This window comes from Camelus ferus, chromosome 35 (assembly GCF_009834535.1).
Source record: "Camelus ferus isolate YT-003-E chromosome 35, BCGSAC_Cfer_1.0, whole genome shotgun sequence".
Taxonomy (NCBI): domain Eukaryota; kingdom Metazoa; phylum Chordata; class Mammalia; order Artiodactyla; family Camelidae; genus Camelus; species Camelus ferus.
The window spans coordinates 2,937,591-2,954,941 of NC_045730.1; the positions used below are offsets into that span (position 1 = coordinate 2,937,591).

At 46.4% G+C, this 17,351-nt stretch overlaps 2 protein-coding genes across 2 annotated transcripts in view; one reads left to right on the plus strand and one right to left on the minus strand.

The window, feature by feature from the left end:
* Positions 1-617: 617 nt before the first annotated feature.
* TUBAL3 (tubulin alpha like 3) lies at positions 618-11,189 on the minus strand. The gene is made up of 4 exons (XM_032473557.1): positions 11,181-11,189; positions 5,576-5,819; positions 3,356-3,504; positions 618-1,992 (listed from the first exon to the last, which is right to left on the minus strand). Exons 1-4 carry the CDS (start codon positions 11,187-11,189, stop codon positions 1,048-1,050), a joined length of 1,347 nt encoding a protein of 448 aa, XP_032329448.1. The 3' UTR covers positions 618-1,047.
* Positions 11,190-12,546: 1,357 nt separating this feature from the next.
* Positions 12,547-17,351, plus strand: part of NET1 (neuroepithelial cell transforming 1) — a 33,389-nt gene continuing 28,584 nt past the window's right edge. Inside the window, exon 1 of the mRNA XM_032474068.1 lies at positions 12,547-12,798. Coding sequence (XP_032329959.1) covers positions 12,671-12,798 — 128 coding nt within the window. The 5' untranslated portion in view covers positions 12,547-12,670. The remainder of the gene's footprint in view (positions 12,799-17,351) is intronic.

Consider the following 17,351-nt stretch of genomic DNA (forward strand, 5'->3'; position numbering starts at 1 on the left):
GCGCTGGGCCTCCAGCCAAGGCTGTGGAGCTGTTACCTTCAGGTGTCCACCTGGACCGAAAGCACTGACCACGGGGAGGCCGAGAGTTTACCTGGAGGACCCAGGATGAAAGGAAGCCCTGCAGACGAAGGAGGCACCTGAAACCCACCTGAGCATCTTTGAGGATCTAGTTCATCTTAATTCCAACCAGTGGACTGAGCATCACGGAGTTTTAAATCTGGCTAGTGGTTTTAATGCATGTTCGTCCACTTTAAATTATTACTTGTCTATACATGGGACAGTTTGGTTTTCAAAATTAATTCCATTAAGTGGTTTTGAACTTAAATCCTCAGGTGCCCCTCCCTCCAATCCCCAGAGCTTCTCTTTTAGCAAGTTCATAGTGAAGCTCAGAAACCTGCATTTTTTCCCTAAATCTCTTAAGTGGTTCCAATGCAGGGTCCTGCCGGCCACACTTTGAGAAAATATCCTCGAGGACAGACGAGATGAACGAAATTACTTTCACCTTCGGATCTGCAGGACACAGAGATTCAGATTCTTGAGAAACCCAAGAATATTCTTGTCATTTATTTGTATAAAGAACAAATCGAGACCTTAAGGTGGAAGAAGGAAGAGACGCGTTCTGAGAATATCCATTATTTAATCAAGGTACAAAATACAGACAGGGCGGAAATAACATCAATAATCATTATGTGCTGTTTTCCACCTCAGGAACAAAAGGGAAGGCATTCACTTTAGGGTTTCACAGCCACTTGGTTGAAAAAGCAAAGGACAAAGCCAGGTTTCTATTCCAACCAGGAAAAAAAAAAAAAAAAACAAGACCCGCAAGTTCAAAGGCCTCCAAACCTGGGAATGTTCACGGGGGCAGCGATGAGTGACAGTCAGAGACAAGGAAACACACGCTCCTTGTTACCTTCAGCCCCTTTGAGCCTGGAACGCGGGGCCTTGCTTGACTTGATTTCCTTTTTCTTCTCATCAAGGGAACTCTACCCATTGAGTGCACAGTGTGACACTTCAGCTTAACATTCATTTTCACCAGTCGGCCTGGCGTCAGGAGCCCTGCCCCACTTCCTCGTAATCCCTCTCCAGGACGGCCAGGTCCTCCCTGGCCTCTGTGAACTCGCCTTCCTCCATGCCTTCCCTGATGTACCAGTGTAGGAACGCCCTCTTGGCATACATGAGGTCAAACCTGTGGCCCAGGCGGGCCCAGGCCTCCACCACAGCCGTGCTGTTGCTCAGCATGCAGACGGCCCGCCGGACCTCCGCCAGGTCCCCTCCCGGCACCGCCCTGGGCGGGTGACTGCTGATGCCCACCTTGAAACCCGTTGGACACCAATCTACAAACCGAACAGAGCTCCTTGTCCTCATGGCCTCAATCGCTGCGTTCACATCCCGGGGGACCACATCCCCTCTGTAGAGCAGGCAGCAGGCCAGGTACGTCCCCAGGCGAGGGTCACACTTGACCAGCTGGTTGGAGAACTGGGAGCAAGCAGCGGTGAGGTCCGACACGGACGGCTGCTCGTGGTGGGCGTGGTCGGCAGAGAGGATGGGGGCCAGGCTTGTCAGGGGGAAGTGTATTCTCGGGTAAGGTACGAGGTTGGTCTGGAATTCGATGAGGTCCACGTTCAGGGCGCCCTCAAACCGAAGGGAGGCGGTGATGGAAGAGACTGCCTGGCTTATCAGCCCATTGATGCTGGCGTAGGAGGGGCGCTCGACATCCAGTTTGTGGTGGCATATGTCATAGATGGCCTCGTTGTCCACCAGGAGGGTGCAGTCCGCGTGCTCGAGGGTGGAGTGCGTGGTGAGGATGGAGTTGTAAGGCTCCACCACCGCACTGGAGATTCTGGGGGCCGGATAGACAGAGAGCTCCAGTTTAGTCTTCCTGCTGTATTCTGTCGAGAGCTGCTCCATTAAGAGGGATGTAAACCCTGACCCAGTGCCTCCTCCAAAGCTTCGGAAAATCATGAATCCCTGAAGTCCGCTGCACTGTTCCGCCTGGGGACGGGAAATGAGGTGAGAAGATTCAGCCAGGTAAACTCAGAAGCAGTGGTGACGGTGGGGCCAGGTCCCCAAAACAGAGAGAAGCTTTCAGAAAGGGCTGGTTTATCACAATTAACTGCACAACAAACACAGTCACTTTGAGACATACTCGAGTGGTTACTTCTGGAGTCGGGGGAGTGCTTTCCAGTTTTACCATAAGCAAAGGATAAATATTCAACTGTCTTTTGTTTCCCTTCATGAATTTTCGTGTTTGTGATCTAAAGTAAGGTCTTCATTCTAACAAAAGAAAATATTGAAGCAATATATTCCCCTCCCCCCTCCACGGAGGAAGAAGCCTTCACTGCTACACCCAGTCTGCTGTGCTGGTATAAAAGGCACTGTATTCCGTGGTGATTATGCCAAAGACCAAAATATTTACCAAAGGATTCTCCAGACACGGGTCCTTAACAAACAAGAATCAACTGTTAGTAAAACAGAGGGACCGATCTCCAGGTAGGATGTACCCACTGTCAACTTGGCACATTGGAACCTGACACGTCTGAGGGTGCTCCGGAAGTCTCCGACAGCAAGATAAGCCACGAATTAGCAGAAGCAAGAGCAGACGCTGGCCTGCCATTAAAAAGAAGGAAACCCTGCCATTTGCTACAAGACGGGTGTACGTGGAGGGCAATCATGCAACGTGAACTAAGACAAACACTGTATCGTCTCACTTATATGTGGAATTGAACAAAGTGCAACTCAGAAACAGAGTAGAAAAGTAGTTGCCAGCAGCTGGTGGGTGGGGGAAATGGTGAGCCATTAATCAAAGGGTATAAACTTTCACTTCAAAGATGAATAGGTTCTGGGGACTTAATGGGCAGCATGGTGACTGTCGTTAATGACACTGTATGTAGACTTGAAAGCTGCTGAGAGCACAGATCTTACATGTTGTCACCACACACACACACACACACACACACACACACACACACACACACACACCCCAGGTAATTACGTGAAGGATGGATGTATCCCATTGCAATCTACACATGTGCCAGATCATCACGATGTACACCTTAACTTCACACAATGCTGTATATCAATTATATCTCAATAAATCAGGGGGAAATAAAGCAAAACCCTGCATCATGAGTGTAAAAAGAAAAGCAGGAGGCGATGCAGGCTGTGCAGTGAGTACAAAGGAAGCCTGATGTATGGCCACGTCACAACGCCCAGCGTGGAGTGTGCACAGGGGGCCCCCAGGTGAGCAGATGGGAGGCGATGGAGCTGCAGGTAGGAAGCTGGTGCTGCCTGGGCGGGTCCCGCGGGAGCCCAGGCCCTCACACCCAGCCCCAGGACAGGAGGGGGAGCTACTTGCCAGCTTTCGGATCTTCTCCAGCGCCAGGTCGATGACCTCCGGCCCCACAGAGTAGCGACCTCGGGCATAGTTGTTGGCAGCATCCTCCCTGCCACTAACGAGCTGCTCCGGGTGGAAGAGGGAGCGGTACCTGCCCGAGCGGATGCCGTCTGCGGGGGGAGGGCTGGTCAGCGCGCGCCCCTCCAGTACACTGCCAACCCTGCTAAGTCTCACAGCCCCGTCCCCGAGCCCCTGCTCTCCCCCAGCGCTGTGGGAAAGAAACAGGTTTAAACTGCTGACTCGGCCTTCCCTGGTCTAGGAAAAGGAAAAGGTACAATTATTCCCACATAAATTGAAAGCCTGTTTCTCCATCATACACCCTTTATTGGCTTCCCAGGGCTGCTGGAAAATTGCAGCACACTTGGCGCTTAAAATGAGAGGCATGTTGTTCAGGAGGCCAGAAGTGCAACATCAAGGCGTCGGCAGGGTTGGCGTCTCCCGGAGGCTCCGAGGCAGAAACCGTCCACGCCCCTCTCCCAGCTTCTGAGGACTGTGGACAGTTCTGGGAGTTCCTTGGCCTGCAGCTCCACCCCGCCAGTCTCTGCTTCCATCGTAAAGGGCCCCCTTTCCCTGTCCATGTGTCTTCTCTTCTTCTTATAAAGATACAGATGGTTGGATACAGGACCCACCCTATTCTGGAATGACCTCATCTTAACTAAGTGTATCTGCAAAGACCCCATTTCCAGATAAAGTCAGAACCTGGGGTTCCAGGTGGATGCAGATTTACGGGAGACTCCATTCAACCCCCAACACGTGCGTGGCACTTTGGCATTTTAAGACAAGGAGCCAACTGTGTGCTAGAAAAGGCTACCAATCTAACTCGGGGGCACTATGCTTCAAAAGAGGCTTGAACAAAGAAGGTGTGGCAAACTCAAACGCCCACAGGACTCCATGCAGTTAACACAAACACACGAAGCAGGGATGTTAACATGTTGGCAGGATTCACTACAACCACGGACAACCCTCGCTGGTTTCATTCGCTTACCATATCCGGGGCAGCAGGAGAAAACACAAAAACACAGCACTTCTGAGGCTGTGTCCCACTCCCCCCACCCCCCGCCCGGAGAATTACCCAAATGGCAGGATTCCTGAAGACCGACTCAGCGGTGTTTGGAGGGGTGGGGCTCTGGGATCGCCGCCCTGGTCACGCGGGATACACGTTGCACAGTTAAGGGCAGGTGCTTGAGAATCAGTTTCCTGGGTTCATAGCTGGCCTTCCTCCCTAAGCCCTACAGCGGTTACTTAAGAGTCTCTCAGCCTCGATTATTTCATCTCTGCAGTGAGGATAATAACAAGACCCTCCCTGGGTTATCATCACGAGGACTAAGTATGACCAGGGGCACAATGTGTGGCCCATGTGACGATTATAAACAATAATGATAAAACTGGGTTCATGACACGTGTATATGCAGAGGTGCCCACCGGCCTTGGCACCAAATAACCTGTAGTTAGTCCGAGAAGCTCACAGCCTAAGAGGAAACACGCTCATTTCCTAAGAGAAAGGTGGTCCTCTCAATACACCTTACCCTCCTGTTTATGACCATGAGCTTCTAAACCAGAATTTTGCCCACCCCTAAATGTTTAAATTTAATAAAATTGAGTTGAAATTACTATTAACTAATACACAAACACCAAAAAAAAAGCCCATCAAAGTTGGAATTTTTTAAAAGATATATTTCTAAACAAGTGGGCATATCATTCCAGGTGGACCACCTGCTTCTCACCTGAGGCTCCAGGCGGAGCTCAGTCTAAGGAGGGAATTTACGGAATTTATGGAAGCCCGCTTCTTCCTGATAATATCCAGTTGAGTTCTTGAGGGTAGCTAAGTCCATAAATTGTTTCAGTTAAATCCACTTTCTGGGAGGTTAGTGATACAGCAGCATCGTTCATAAGGACACAGATGGCCCACTCTAATTCCCGGCACGTTCTCACTCTGCTCAGCGACTTGTGCACCTGGCCCATCACACAGGAAAAGAAGGCTAAGCTAGTCCTCCCTTTGGGTATGTCTGTCATGCTGACTGCCCTGAATGGCCACCGAGTGATCCTGTAAATTTGGAAAAGGTCCACACGATCCTGATCAGATACGTTCGTATCATCTGATGATCCCGCCCACTGACGCCTGACACGTCCGTTTTGACTGGGGGCCTGGTTAGGGACACTAGAATGTACTACGCACGTTACCTACAGCAGTTGGCTCCAGGTCCAGGAAGAGTGCTCTGGGCGTGTGCTTCCCAGCGCTTGTCTCACAAAAGAAGGAATCCAAGGGTGCCTCCGGAGGGTCTGTTTCAGCACCTGCCGCCTGATCCTTCCTGCCGTGGAGGCGAACACCGTCTGGCTGGATCCCGTGTTCCAGGCAGTAGAGCTCCCAGCAGGCAGCCCCAATCTGGACGCCAGCTTGGCCCACGTGGACAGAAAGGCACTCCCTCTGGAACGAGCAGCGGTAAGTTAGAACTGAGCACGCCTTCTTAACATGGCAGCACCAGCTACATCACTCCGCAGTCTGCCCATCCCTGACGGAAGCTAGGCCAGAGCGAGCCAGCAAGGGAACTTTATTATAAGGCTGATGAGAAGTGTCTCATGGAAACCAAAAACCAGGTGCAGGTGAGCTTCAGGAACAGCTGAGCCAAGCACCCCAGCTCATTCAACATAAATCAAGCACCTATTGTGTAACGGGCTAAGAATGAGTTAAGACATATCATGTATGTGTAAGATCAAGCTTTCTCACCCAGAAAAAAAAAATTAATTGTTAGAAAGAAATAAAACAAAAATCGACGTATAGCCTGACACATATTAAAACCCACTGCTGTAAGTTAAAGTTGTTACCTTTTCATAGCTTGAGATTTTTACATTTACTATCCATATGTGCTCTAAATAAGGAAGGATGTTCTAAGCTTAAAAGTAACACAAAGTTTACCAAAGAAACATGCTAGAGATTTAACAACCCCAAAATGTAAAAACTCTACACCGTAATAAACAAGAATGCTGATGGATGTAACAGGGGATTTCCATATAGCCCTTCATATGTGAGAGCTGTAGATAAGGCAATTTTATATACAGCAATTCAAAAAACAACTTGAGATATCTAGATAAATAGGCAAATGACATGCATGACTGAGCATCAGGCTGCACACCAGAAGCTGACACCACACTGTAAACTGACTAGACTTCAATAAAATATATATATTTACAAAAACAAGAGGCAAATGACATAAACAAATGAATTACAAAAGAAAGAAATCATCTAAAAGGCGAAGATTCACGCACAATGGCATTCACAGTATCATTATTTGTAAAAGTAAAAGCCAAGAACCAACCTACGTAACCATTCACCAGTTGTTGGGCCCTTAAAGGAAAGTGCGTCAGTACAATGGCATGTTGTGCTATCCCTAAGTATTTACCCCGCCTCCAAAAAACATTGTATGACATGGGAAATGCTTATGTTAAAATATTAAGTAAAAAAGCATATAAGTTATGTGATTGTCTATAAAATACGATGTCAAATACATTTAAAAATAAGCATAGGAAAAGGTCTTCAAAATGCAGCAAAATATGAACTCTCCTTATATCTGGGTAGCGGTTTTTTTCCTTCCTGTTTAAACTTTCCTATTTTTCTTCACCCTCATTAGCCTCCACTCTCCTCTGCCACTTTTAAATCACCGTTCACATTTTTTTTTAAGGCAAAAAACTTTTTTTTTCTTTTTGGTAATTTAAACAGACACAAATATCTATCCATCTAAGAGAGAGTTAAAAGAGAAGAAGTTAAATTCTAAACCTCGAAAGGGACAGCTATTGCTGACTTAATAGAGTTGCATTTTGATTGTCAGTGGTCACGGAGCAAGTCTATGCAGGGGGCTTACAGGGTGAGAAGCCTGTTTTCTGCCTCATCAGGACCCTTCGAGCTGTTTGCCTGATAAGCCAAGAGGCAACCCTGCCCTCCTCCGCCCAACAGCTGCACTTTCCCAAGGTCTGAGATGCTACAACAAAAAGACCACCAGTCGGAGGGAGGGACCCCTGGCCGGTCACACCCCGGCAGTCTGACCTGGACTCCGCTCCTGCTCAGCCCCACGATCCCTGCACTTTGCCTCCTTGATTCACCGGGCACAACACAGTGCTCTGCACTTTACGAGGAATTCAAGTTCATGACTTGAGTGGACTGTCCCTCTCGTTTCTTTTCTGTGCAACTGTCTCTCACGACAAAGGCAGTGAGCTCGGTTTAGGAAGCACTTCACCTAGTACCAGCCAATTTTCCAACCTCCACCCAGCACAGAAAAATCAAAACAACACACTCCATCATAAACAGCCTTCTCACACCCCTGTCGGCAAAGCACCATTTCATTCCTCTGCCCTCCTGATAGATTTAAAATGATCTCAGTACATTAGCTACTGTAATCAGATCAGAACTTCCCTAAATCCCTAGATTTAGGTAAGAACTTGGGTGGGGGGAGCATTCGTTGTTTCTACATCATTAAAACTACGTACATGTAATTCCTCTGGTAACATCTGTCCATAGCTGTTTACAGCCAAGTCCACGGGGCATGCACACACTTGCTCACAATAGTCACAGTAAAAATAATCTCCAACATAAAAAAAAACTGAAGGCAAGTTCGTGTGCCCGCTGCACCATGAGGCCAAACAAACTGAAACATTGAAGTTTGGAGCAGAGAAGCGTTTATTGCAGGGCCAAGCAAGGAGGACAGGGTGGCTCATGCCCAAGAAAAACCCGGAACTCCCCGAAGGTTTTCAGCAAAGCCTATTTAAAGCCCAGGTGAGGGAGGGGGGTCACAGGGTGCCTGACCAGCTCGTGCACAATTCTCTGATTGGCTGGGGTCCAGGTAACAGGGCGGTCAACACTATCAACCCCCAGGCGCCAGAAGGTCTGAGGACCATGTGCTCTCCACCATCAAGGAGTTAATTTCTTCCCTTTGGTGGCAGTTTTAAGCATCTGAAAAGCTCAGGAAATATACAAAAGATACTATTATCGGGGTGCTTCAGAGACGAGCTGCAGCAGAGGATGTGGGGGAGGGTCTGACCCTGGAAGGCCCCGCAGGGTCCTGCTCAGGGACACAATCGCTGCTCTTCATGGGGTCTGTTCCCCAAGTGGTTCAGACGTGGGAGTGACACCGAGCTTTGTGAACTCGGCAGGAATGCTTAGCCCAGGAAGGACCAGTCTTGCCCATCCTGATTTGAGAAGCAGTTGCATTTATCACATAACTGGGTCCCTGGGGGGAAAAAGAAAGCTATCTCCACCTTACTCTTCTCTTAGCCTTTTCCTCCTTTCCAAACCATCTGTTAAAGCATTAGTCACACTAGGAAATAAAGCGACTGTACAATGCCCGCTGAGTATGAATAGTGATGTCACAGCATATGAGTAGATGCTGTTTAAAGCTTATTGGAATTACTCGGACAGCACAGTTTTCTAACTACCTTTTTATTTTGAGATAAATATGAATTGTAAGTTCACATGTGGTTGTAAGAAATAACACAGAAAGAGCTCAGGTTCCCCTTCCCCGTCTTTGCCCAGGGGAAATACCTTGCAAGATCTCGCCCAGAATATCAAAACTGATGCAGTCAAGACAGAGTATTTCCATTGCTGCAAGGATCCCACATGCAGAAAGGCATGATTTTTAAGAGCAAAAAAAATGAAATAAACATCCTTAAAATGTTGGCGAGAGAGTCCAACGGGGTGAGAAGATCGAAGATGAAAAGCATTTTGAACACTTGCTTCCATTTAAGAATTAAAAATTCTAAGATATTAAAAATTACCGTGATCAGCACATAGAAATTACACTGTTGGTAAAAAAGAGAAATTGGTGCAGCCACTGTGGAAATCAGTATGGGGGTTTCTCAAAAGACTAGGAACTGCCACATGACCCAGCAATTCCACTCCTGGGTATGCATTCGAGAAAAACAAAAAACACGAGTTAGAAAGGAGACATGCACCCCAGTGTTCACAGCAGCATTATTTATAATTGCCGAGCTATGGAAGCAACTTAAGCGTCTGTTAACAAAAGAAAGGATAAAGAAGATGTGGTATATTTCTCAGTCTGGAATACTACCCAGTCACAAAAAAGGACGAAATTTTGCCATTTGCAGCAATAGGGATGGACTTGGAGAACATTATGCTAAATGAAAGCAGTCAGAGAAAGACAAATACTGTATGACATCATGTACATGTGGAATCTAAAAATATACAAGAAACTAGTGAATATAACTAAAAAGAAGCAGACTCACAGATACAGAGAACAGAGTAGTGGTTACTAGCAGGTGCACTATAGGGGTGGGCACTTAAGAGGCACAAACTATTAGGTATAAAATAAGCTACAAGGATACATTACATTGTACAAGACAGGGAATGTAGCCAATATTTTACAGCATTTATAAATGGAGTATGACCTTTGAAAATTACGACTCACTATACTGCACACCAATAATTTACATAATATTGTACAGCAACTATACATCAATTAAAAAAAAACCCAAGAGGTTATAAGGAAAGTGGATCTTAAGAGGTGACCCCAAACAGAATTATTGTAACTGTATTCATTATTGCCCCCAAAGAGTCAGACTCCAGAGGGGACAAGACAGGGGTTCCTGCAGTTCACTCTGCCACACATTTACGAGCTTAGCAACGTGACTTGGGTCTGAAGTCCCCAGAAACTCTTGGGAGCATACCTCAAAGACAAGCTTTTGCTTTCCACAGAAAAATCAGCACCCTCGGTCTAAAGCAAGCGTTAAAAACTAAAAGAACAAGAAGCTCTTGCCTGGGTGCTCCTGTTAAAGAAAGTGAGCAACTGCAGACCAGTGAAGCTGCTCCCAAAAGCAGCAGCATTACAGATGAACAGACAAGATTCAAGTCTGACCCAAAGGCGAATACGGAAAGAAACAAATGTCTCTAAACACTTCTTCTCTTGGACTTAAGAATCTATTAAGAATTGTCCTGTGGGGGCAAATGTGAAGAATACAATTTGCTACATCACAGCGACACTATCAACGACACACAAGCCTCAGAGCCACTTACCATGCTGATCTGAAGGTGCCACCACGCCCCGGGGTAATGACCGAGGAGCCTGCCCAGGTGAGCTTTATGTCGGGGCAAGAAGTGACCCCACCAGAGGGCCCAGATGCAGCTTCCACTTAAAGCAACACAACCTCTTTTCAGGGTTTCCCTTCACTGGGCTCAAAGCAGCTCTAGCGGGCCTGACAGCCTGGGATCAAGGCTTGGCGCAACTATGGATAAATTCGCTGTGGGAACGATCGCAAGTTCCCAAAGGACTGATCATCTCTGATTGCACCATCAAAAAGCTGAGGACGGACTCCAACTTCTGAAGATTCCACCTAAGCACTAGGTTGAAAGGACGAGATTGCTGTTTCTGGGAGTAAAAATGTCAAATGGCAGCAATTTCATGGGGCACAGTCTAAGGCCCTGCATCTTATGAGGCTCTGTCTGAGCGGAGCCCACCTTCCCAGACGACACGTCTGTACCGTGTTACTGCTGCAAAGCCATACTCTTGTCTCTAACCTGGGGCGGACGTAGAAGAGAGCAGGTTCTTAGCTATGGGCATCTTACTGTCTATCTTCTTACTCTTTTTAAAGCTAAAACTTTTGGTCCTGTGTGTTGTAGTTGTAGTGCAAGTTTGGTACCTCAAGACTTTAAAAAAATACACAAAACACAAGAAAGTAAAAAAAAAAAATTTAATACCCAAAGTCTGACCACCTAAAGACATCTGAATACACTGATGTCATCATTTCCTCTGTTAAATCTCTGTGTTCATAACTCTGAACATACTGACGCCATAGTCCAAGTTTTTCTTTAAAAATTACAGTATAGTATTCTATCCCACACTTCACAGTTAACTTTTATTGGCTCAAAATATTCTTTCCAGTGGTTCAATCATAATTACCATTTTCCTATCATTGCTTATTAAGATGGTCTTTTATCTGATATTATAAACAACAATGCCATTAATAGCTTCATGTTGTAGGGGAAATAAAACTGTACTTCTACCCTCTTAGACTGTCCATCTGGGCAGGAGAGTTAAAACGGCAGAAAGTAGATTAATAGGAGAAAAGCAGAGAGATGGTTTCCTATACATGGGAGACCTGGTGTGAAAATTAAGACCCAAAGAGGCAGGGAAACCGGGGTGCCTATGCACTGGGTGGGACAAGGCGAGGGAACTGTGGGAATGTAACCAAAATATACGGGGAGACGAAAGGAAGATATGAGTTATTCAAACAAGGTCTGCTGGTACAGAATTCTCTGTCCTTTGACTCCCGCCAGCTGTGGTGATAAGAATTGATCTGGCCTCCTGGTGGGGTAGGGCGGCTATCCCAGGGGAGTTTCATCTCCTGCTTTCAGGAAGAAAGAGGGGAGGTCAGAAGGGTTTTCTTGCCCCTGGTGCTCTTCAAGTGCCTGTAGCTCAAAATAATCCTACTGCCGAAGTATATTTGGGGGTGGCACATTTTGCCACCCTTCAATGTATATATAATTTTATTTGTTATGAAAGGTTTCTAGAAAAGGAATCAGTGTCCAAGGAAAGGTTATTTTTTAAAGGCTTTAACACATTTTGGGTTACGCAGTCGTTTAAACCAAAGAAGTTGCTATCTAACAGCTGTCCTTTTTTCACGTGAGAAGGCCCTTTATCTGATGTGGCGCCTGCTTACAACTGCAGGGGGAAGGCACCGGGACTCTTTCTCTAAGGAGGTGCTGCGTCCTGCATCTCGAGACGGGAGGTCCAGTCACCAGATCTCACTGGCTTCCTAGAGACAGCCCTGAGAACACAGCCCCATCACCTTTGGTAACTGGGATTTATCGCACATGAACAATTCAGCGCGTACAAACCTCGCTTTAGGTCATCACTTCCAACCTCTCTTCTCCCGAAATGCTAAGAACGATCTAAAACGCTTCCAATTTGCCTTCGCCTGTGGTGCAAGTCCTAATACACAGTGACCCAGTCACGGGGCCTTGGGGATCTAGGAGCGGAGTCAGAACTAGCTCTAAGGCCATTCACTTATCAGCAGGGTAGACCCCTCCCCTTCCAGTTTCTGCACCTTTAAGCCCCGGGGGGGAGGGGGCGGGACTCCATGTTTCCTAGCAACCGAGCGCCGTCTCCTGATTGGCTGGTCGCCGCGTGGCCGCCATTTTCAAACCCCGGAAGATGGCGGCGGCGGTGGCGGCGCCCTCCTGACAGGAGCCCCTCTCCCGGCCCAGGCGGTCGGGCGCCCTGCCGCTCCCTGCGGGCCTCCCGGGCACCCGGCCACCGCGCACCCCTCCGCACCATGGAGCCTGAGCTGGCGGCCCGGAAGCAGGGCCGGCCGCGGAGGCGAAGCCGCCGGGCCTCCGGGCTCAGCGCGGGCGGCGCCACGGAGCCTTTGGCCGACACCCCCGGGCCGGGACCTGACGGCAGGTGAGCGCGGGGGCGGCAGCGCCTGGGGGCCCGCGTGTCCGGGCGGAGCCGGGGAGGGGGTAGGGGAGGGCCGGGGAGCAGGTGAGGTAGGGCTGCGGAGGGGCGGGCTGCTTACTTTCCTTCTCCCCCCCCTCCCTCCCCTCCCTCTGCTCCCCTCCTCTCCCCCCTCCTCCTCTTCCTATCAGTCCTCCTCTTCCTCCGCGTCCTCCCGTTCTTCCTCCTACCCCTTTTTCTTCTTCTCCTCCCCCCACCTCCTCTCCCCTCTCCTCTCCCTGTTCCCGCATTTCCCCTCCTCTTCCTCCTTCTCCCTCTCCTCCTCCTCCTCTTCCCCCTCCTCCTCTTCCCCCTCCTTCTCTCCTCCCCCCACCTCCTCTCCCCTCTCCCTGTTCCCGCACTTCCCCTCCTCTTCCTCCTTCTCCCTCTCCTCCTCCTCCTCTTCCCGCTCCTCTTCTCCCCTCACCTCCGCTCCTCCTCCTCTCTCCCCTGCTCTCCCCCCTCATCTCCCCTCCTCCCCCCCAACCTCCCCTCCTCCCCCCTTACCTCCCTCAGAAGGTCCTCTCTCCACACCTGGCAACCTGGAATTGGGGTGATCCCTAAATGCCAACGAGGAGCTGGGGGTTGCGGAGAGGAATTGCCACGGGAGCCGAAGGACTTCTAGCAGAAGCCAAACTTCTAGCCTAAAAGCAAGCATTAAAATAAAATGTTTTCTGTCCAGTGATGTTAAAGGGATGTTAATGCCTCCTACTATACTTCAATGAAAAAAAAAGTTGAAAAAAATGTTTCGTCGGGGCCAGAATCCCTCTTTTCGAGAACTGGCCAAGTCGGTGAACAGAACGCAGCTCAGGGCTCCAGCCTCCTGGGTAAAGAGATGGAAGAGGATGGTCGCTGACTTTTTAGCTGTTGACACATTTCACACTGTCGGTGTGTCTGCAAAGGGTGGACAGTAGATGCGGGTTTCTGTGTCTGGAAGAGGAGCCGTGTGAGACAGTACTGAAAACAAACAGCATTGGAGGTGGTAGGTCCCAGTGACTGGTTGGACCTGTCATCTTTAAGGTTATGTCCTCATCCATAAGTGGGGGTTATAATAGTACCCCCCCATAAGTTGTGCAGTTCAGTGAGATAATGCATCTAAGCCTGCACACACAACGCTCTCTCCAAATGTTAATTGTTGTTTGTTGGTTTTTATCTATAAGACTAATTCCACATCTGCTCCATCTTTTCAGAAGTCCCTATGGTCCACTACACATTATTGCTTGAGATAAACTGCAATTCCTTAAATAATTTGCATTCCAGTCATGCCTGCATGTGCCAATCCGTTTTTGAGGGCAAGGAAAACACTTTGATCAACTCTTACAAACTCACTATAAGTTACCGTAGAGAGAGCTAGACTTTTTCATTAGATACTGATCTTTATATTGAAGTTTAGGATAATCCTAGCCTGAAACCTTTATACTGATTACAGCCTGTATGTAAGAGATAGTGTGAGAGCAGAAACAAAGAAGTCATGAGAGGAGTTACCTCACTTGTATGGTCTGGTACGCTTTACGAAGATGGTGTTGAGCTGCCCTTCTGCCGTTTATAATTACAGTTCAGCTCTTAGTTACTTGCCTTAATGGAGGAGGGCAGTGACACAAATCCTAATCTCTGAAAATATAATTTGGCTTAAGAATGAATTAACAGGACGATTTTCTTTTTGAACATCAGCTTCATCATTATAATTATGCTTCATTCAGACTAAATCTAGTTTCCTGTAAAAATAATTTACATAGTTTGAAAACGCACCAAATAACGCAAAGGGAAGTATGTTAGAGGCCAAGGAATAATCACAATGGGGTTGATGGGAAACACAGTTTCATATACCAAGCTAGTTCCTTCAGGTATCAGTTTAAGTTATGGCTTAAATATTGTAACTAGTTGGATACATGAAAAAAGGAGATTGGACCAAAATTCTTATTTCAGCCTTTGAACTCCCTTTAAATGGACTGTACTCGGTCTTTTCTAGAAAGGCCACTTTTAATGTTTTATGAAATTAAAACTTTTTCCCACAAGGATTTAAAATAGCTATTACATTTTGAATCTGACCCCTGTGAAAAAATGACTTATGTGTCTTTCCAAGATCTTTGAAAGTTGGCATTGACTCACATGCTTTCCGGGCACAATTTGTTTTTTGGGTTTCTGTTTTCCATGGGTATTCAAAATAAATAGGTACTTGTTACTGAAATAGGAAAAAATAGCATACCGCAAAGCTGATTACAGCTGGTGCTGGAAAGAATCTTGCCATCCAGTTGGAAATATTTTTCCAGTTTGCTGACCTGTTTAAAATTCCTAAGAGCTAAATCTTTCCAGTTTTCAAACATCAAATTCATTCTGAGGTCAGTGTGGACAATTCAAGGGAATTAAGAAATAAATAGCTTTGGCTTTCTGTTCTCCTAATACTTGTCTTATACCAGAAAGGAAGTGTTATATTGAGTATTTTAAGTGCTACCACGATTACTACTTTGTAATGAATATTTGTGTTAGATTAGAAACAATCTTCTGAAAAGTCGTTAACTGCTGCTTCTCAACCCAGTCCCCACTGATGGCTCTTTCCAACCATGTAGCACATGACAGGGCTCACCTAGAGCAGTGTTTTCAGGAAGTGTCATCTGTGGATGATACGGTGTGAAGGCCCAGTTTTCCCTGTAGTCTTTTGGCATTTGCTTATACTATATCTATGTATGCTATAATACTATATGTATTCTTCAGCTGTATGAATTATAATATATTCCCACGTCTTAGTGTTTTATCAAAAATCACACTGTTTTCTTCATTGTTGCTTGACTTTTCTGCAGTGGCAAGGAAAATCATCAGTTCCTTAGGTTATCTTGCTCCACTAAAGAGGCCCTCAAAAAAATTCTTGAACTCTAAACAATTATTTAGGAAATGTTTACTTTAAATGTCTGAAGATCTTTCTCCATCTGTTTCTAATTACTGTACATGGCATCATATTTCACTATGCCAGGAGCCTTAGTAATGAGGGAGGAGAAGGAAATTTTCCTACCAGCTTTACAGGGAGCCCTTCTTCTGATCAGCTTCTCCCCTCCAGCCTTGCTGGTGTTCCTCTGTTGTAAGCAGCACGGAGCTGCCTCTTAACTGGTCTTCCTGATCAGTCTTGTCTTCTTGTTACTAAGAATTCAGTCGCTGAGAGCTGCCCCACATATTCAAGATCAAATCCACACTCTAAGGGTTATATGTAAGGCCCTTTATCATGATCCAGCCCATCTTAGCCCATCTTTATTTCTTTTGATACTCAGATGTAAGAAACTGCAGCTTCCTGAATGTAAGCCACTTCACTCTCCCTGAACAGGTACCCTTTCCTTTGCCCTCAGGGCCTTCCTGGCTCGTGTATGCTTAGCTAATTGCTATTTCTGTTTGACTCAGCTTTAGTGTTACTCAAGTATTCATTCCTCTGTGAAGCCGCTTTGATACTCTCTTTCTTCTTGGAGCCATTTTCCCGTGTGTTCCTTGTCAAAATGTAAACAAACTCCTGCTTTATGTTTAGCGTAGGAAACTACAGAGGCTCTTGTGTTTGATATAAGCTTGTAAATTTCCGTAGAAATAACTGCCGTCGTGGTGTTTCTAAAACTTACAGTGGCATCAGGGGTCAAGGGTGAGAGAGGGAGTATACAAAGGGACAATGGCCTGACAGTCCAGGAAGCTAAGCAGTAACTTCTGTAATAATCGGCCCCAAATGGCCAGGACTCCATCGGTAACTGCCAGCCTCCCGAATTTTCATCCTTGCTTCCAACTTGGAGCCAACCAGAGCAAGTCACACCTGCACCTGTGAATCACAGAGGATGCCCCAGTCCCGGTCAGCCCGCCGGCAGCTGCCCCTGCCGACAGCCTCCAATCAGGGAGCACCGAGCCGCCCCTTCTCCCCCAGAAATAAAACCTTCTCATTCCTCAGCTTGCCTTTGAGTCCCAGCTGCCTTGCCGTAGCACGCTCTGAAGAAACTGCCTTTGCTTTTCTGTCCGTATAGTTTATAGACCTTATTTCCTGTGCTACCTATGTTTTATGATTTTCTACATGTTTTATAAGCAGAGGTTTATATTTTTATAAAGGTGAAGACAGGTTAAGTAAAGAACAAAATCCCAAATTTTAGTCTCATGAGAGATGTTTGTCTCAGATACTGTCATTCAAAGCTTTTTATTGTTTATTAAATCATAATTTTTAAAAAAAATCAGTACATGAAAGAGATTTAAACATCAAATACAAAATAAATACATTTAGGTTTTAAGGTTTTAGGTTGAGTATTCTTTTATTCTTGTTTTTAAAATATTAAGCATGAATGTTGAGTTTTATCAAATAATTTTTGTACCATTTACTGTTTTTTATTTAACCTATTAGTGTAACATTATATAAATACATTTCTTATTACTTGACTGTGTATGTGGTGAACTGTTGTAGTGAATTACTTTTCATAAAATGCTCTTAATCTGTTCACTAATTTTATAAAGGCTCTTTCACTTTTGTAAAGTTTCAAAAAAGTGACCAGAACTTACACCCTGGTTTT

Excerpts from the sequence above, each read along its gene's own strand:
- TUBAL3 (XM_032473557.1), bottom strand. Across the intron at positions 3,505-5,575 it reads CCTGGAGCCAACTGCTGTAG|ACGGCATCCGCTCGGGCAGG; the intron begins GTAACGTGCGTA and ends CTCCCCCCGCAG. Across the intron at positions 1,993-3,355 it reads TGGAGAAGATCCGAAAGCTG|GCGGAACAGTGCAGCGGACT; the intron begins GCAAGTAGCTCC and ends TCCCGTCCCCAG.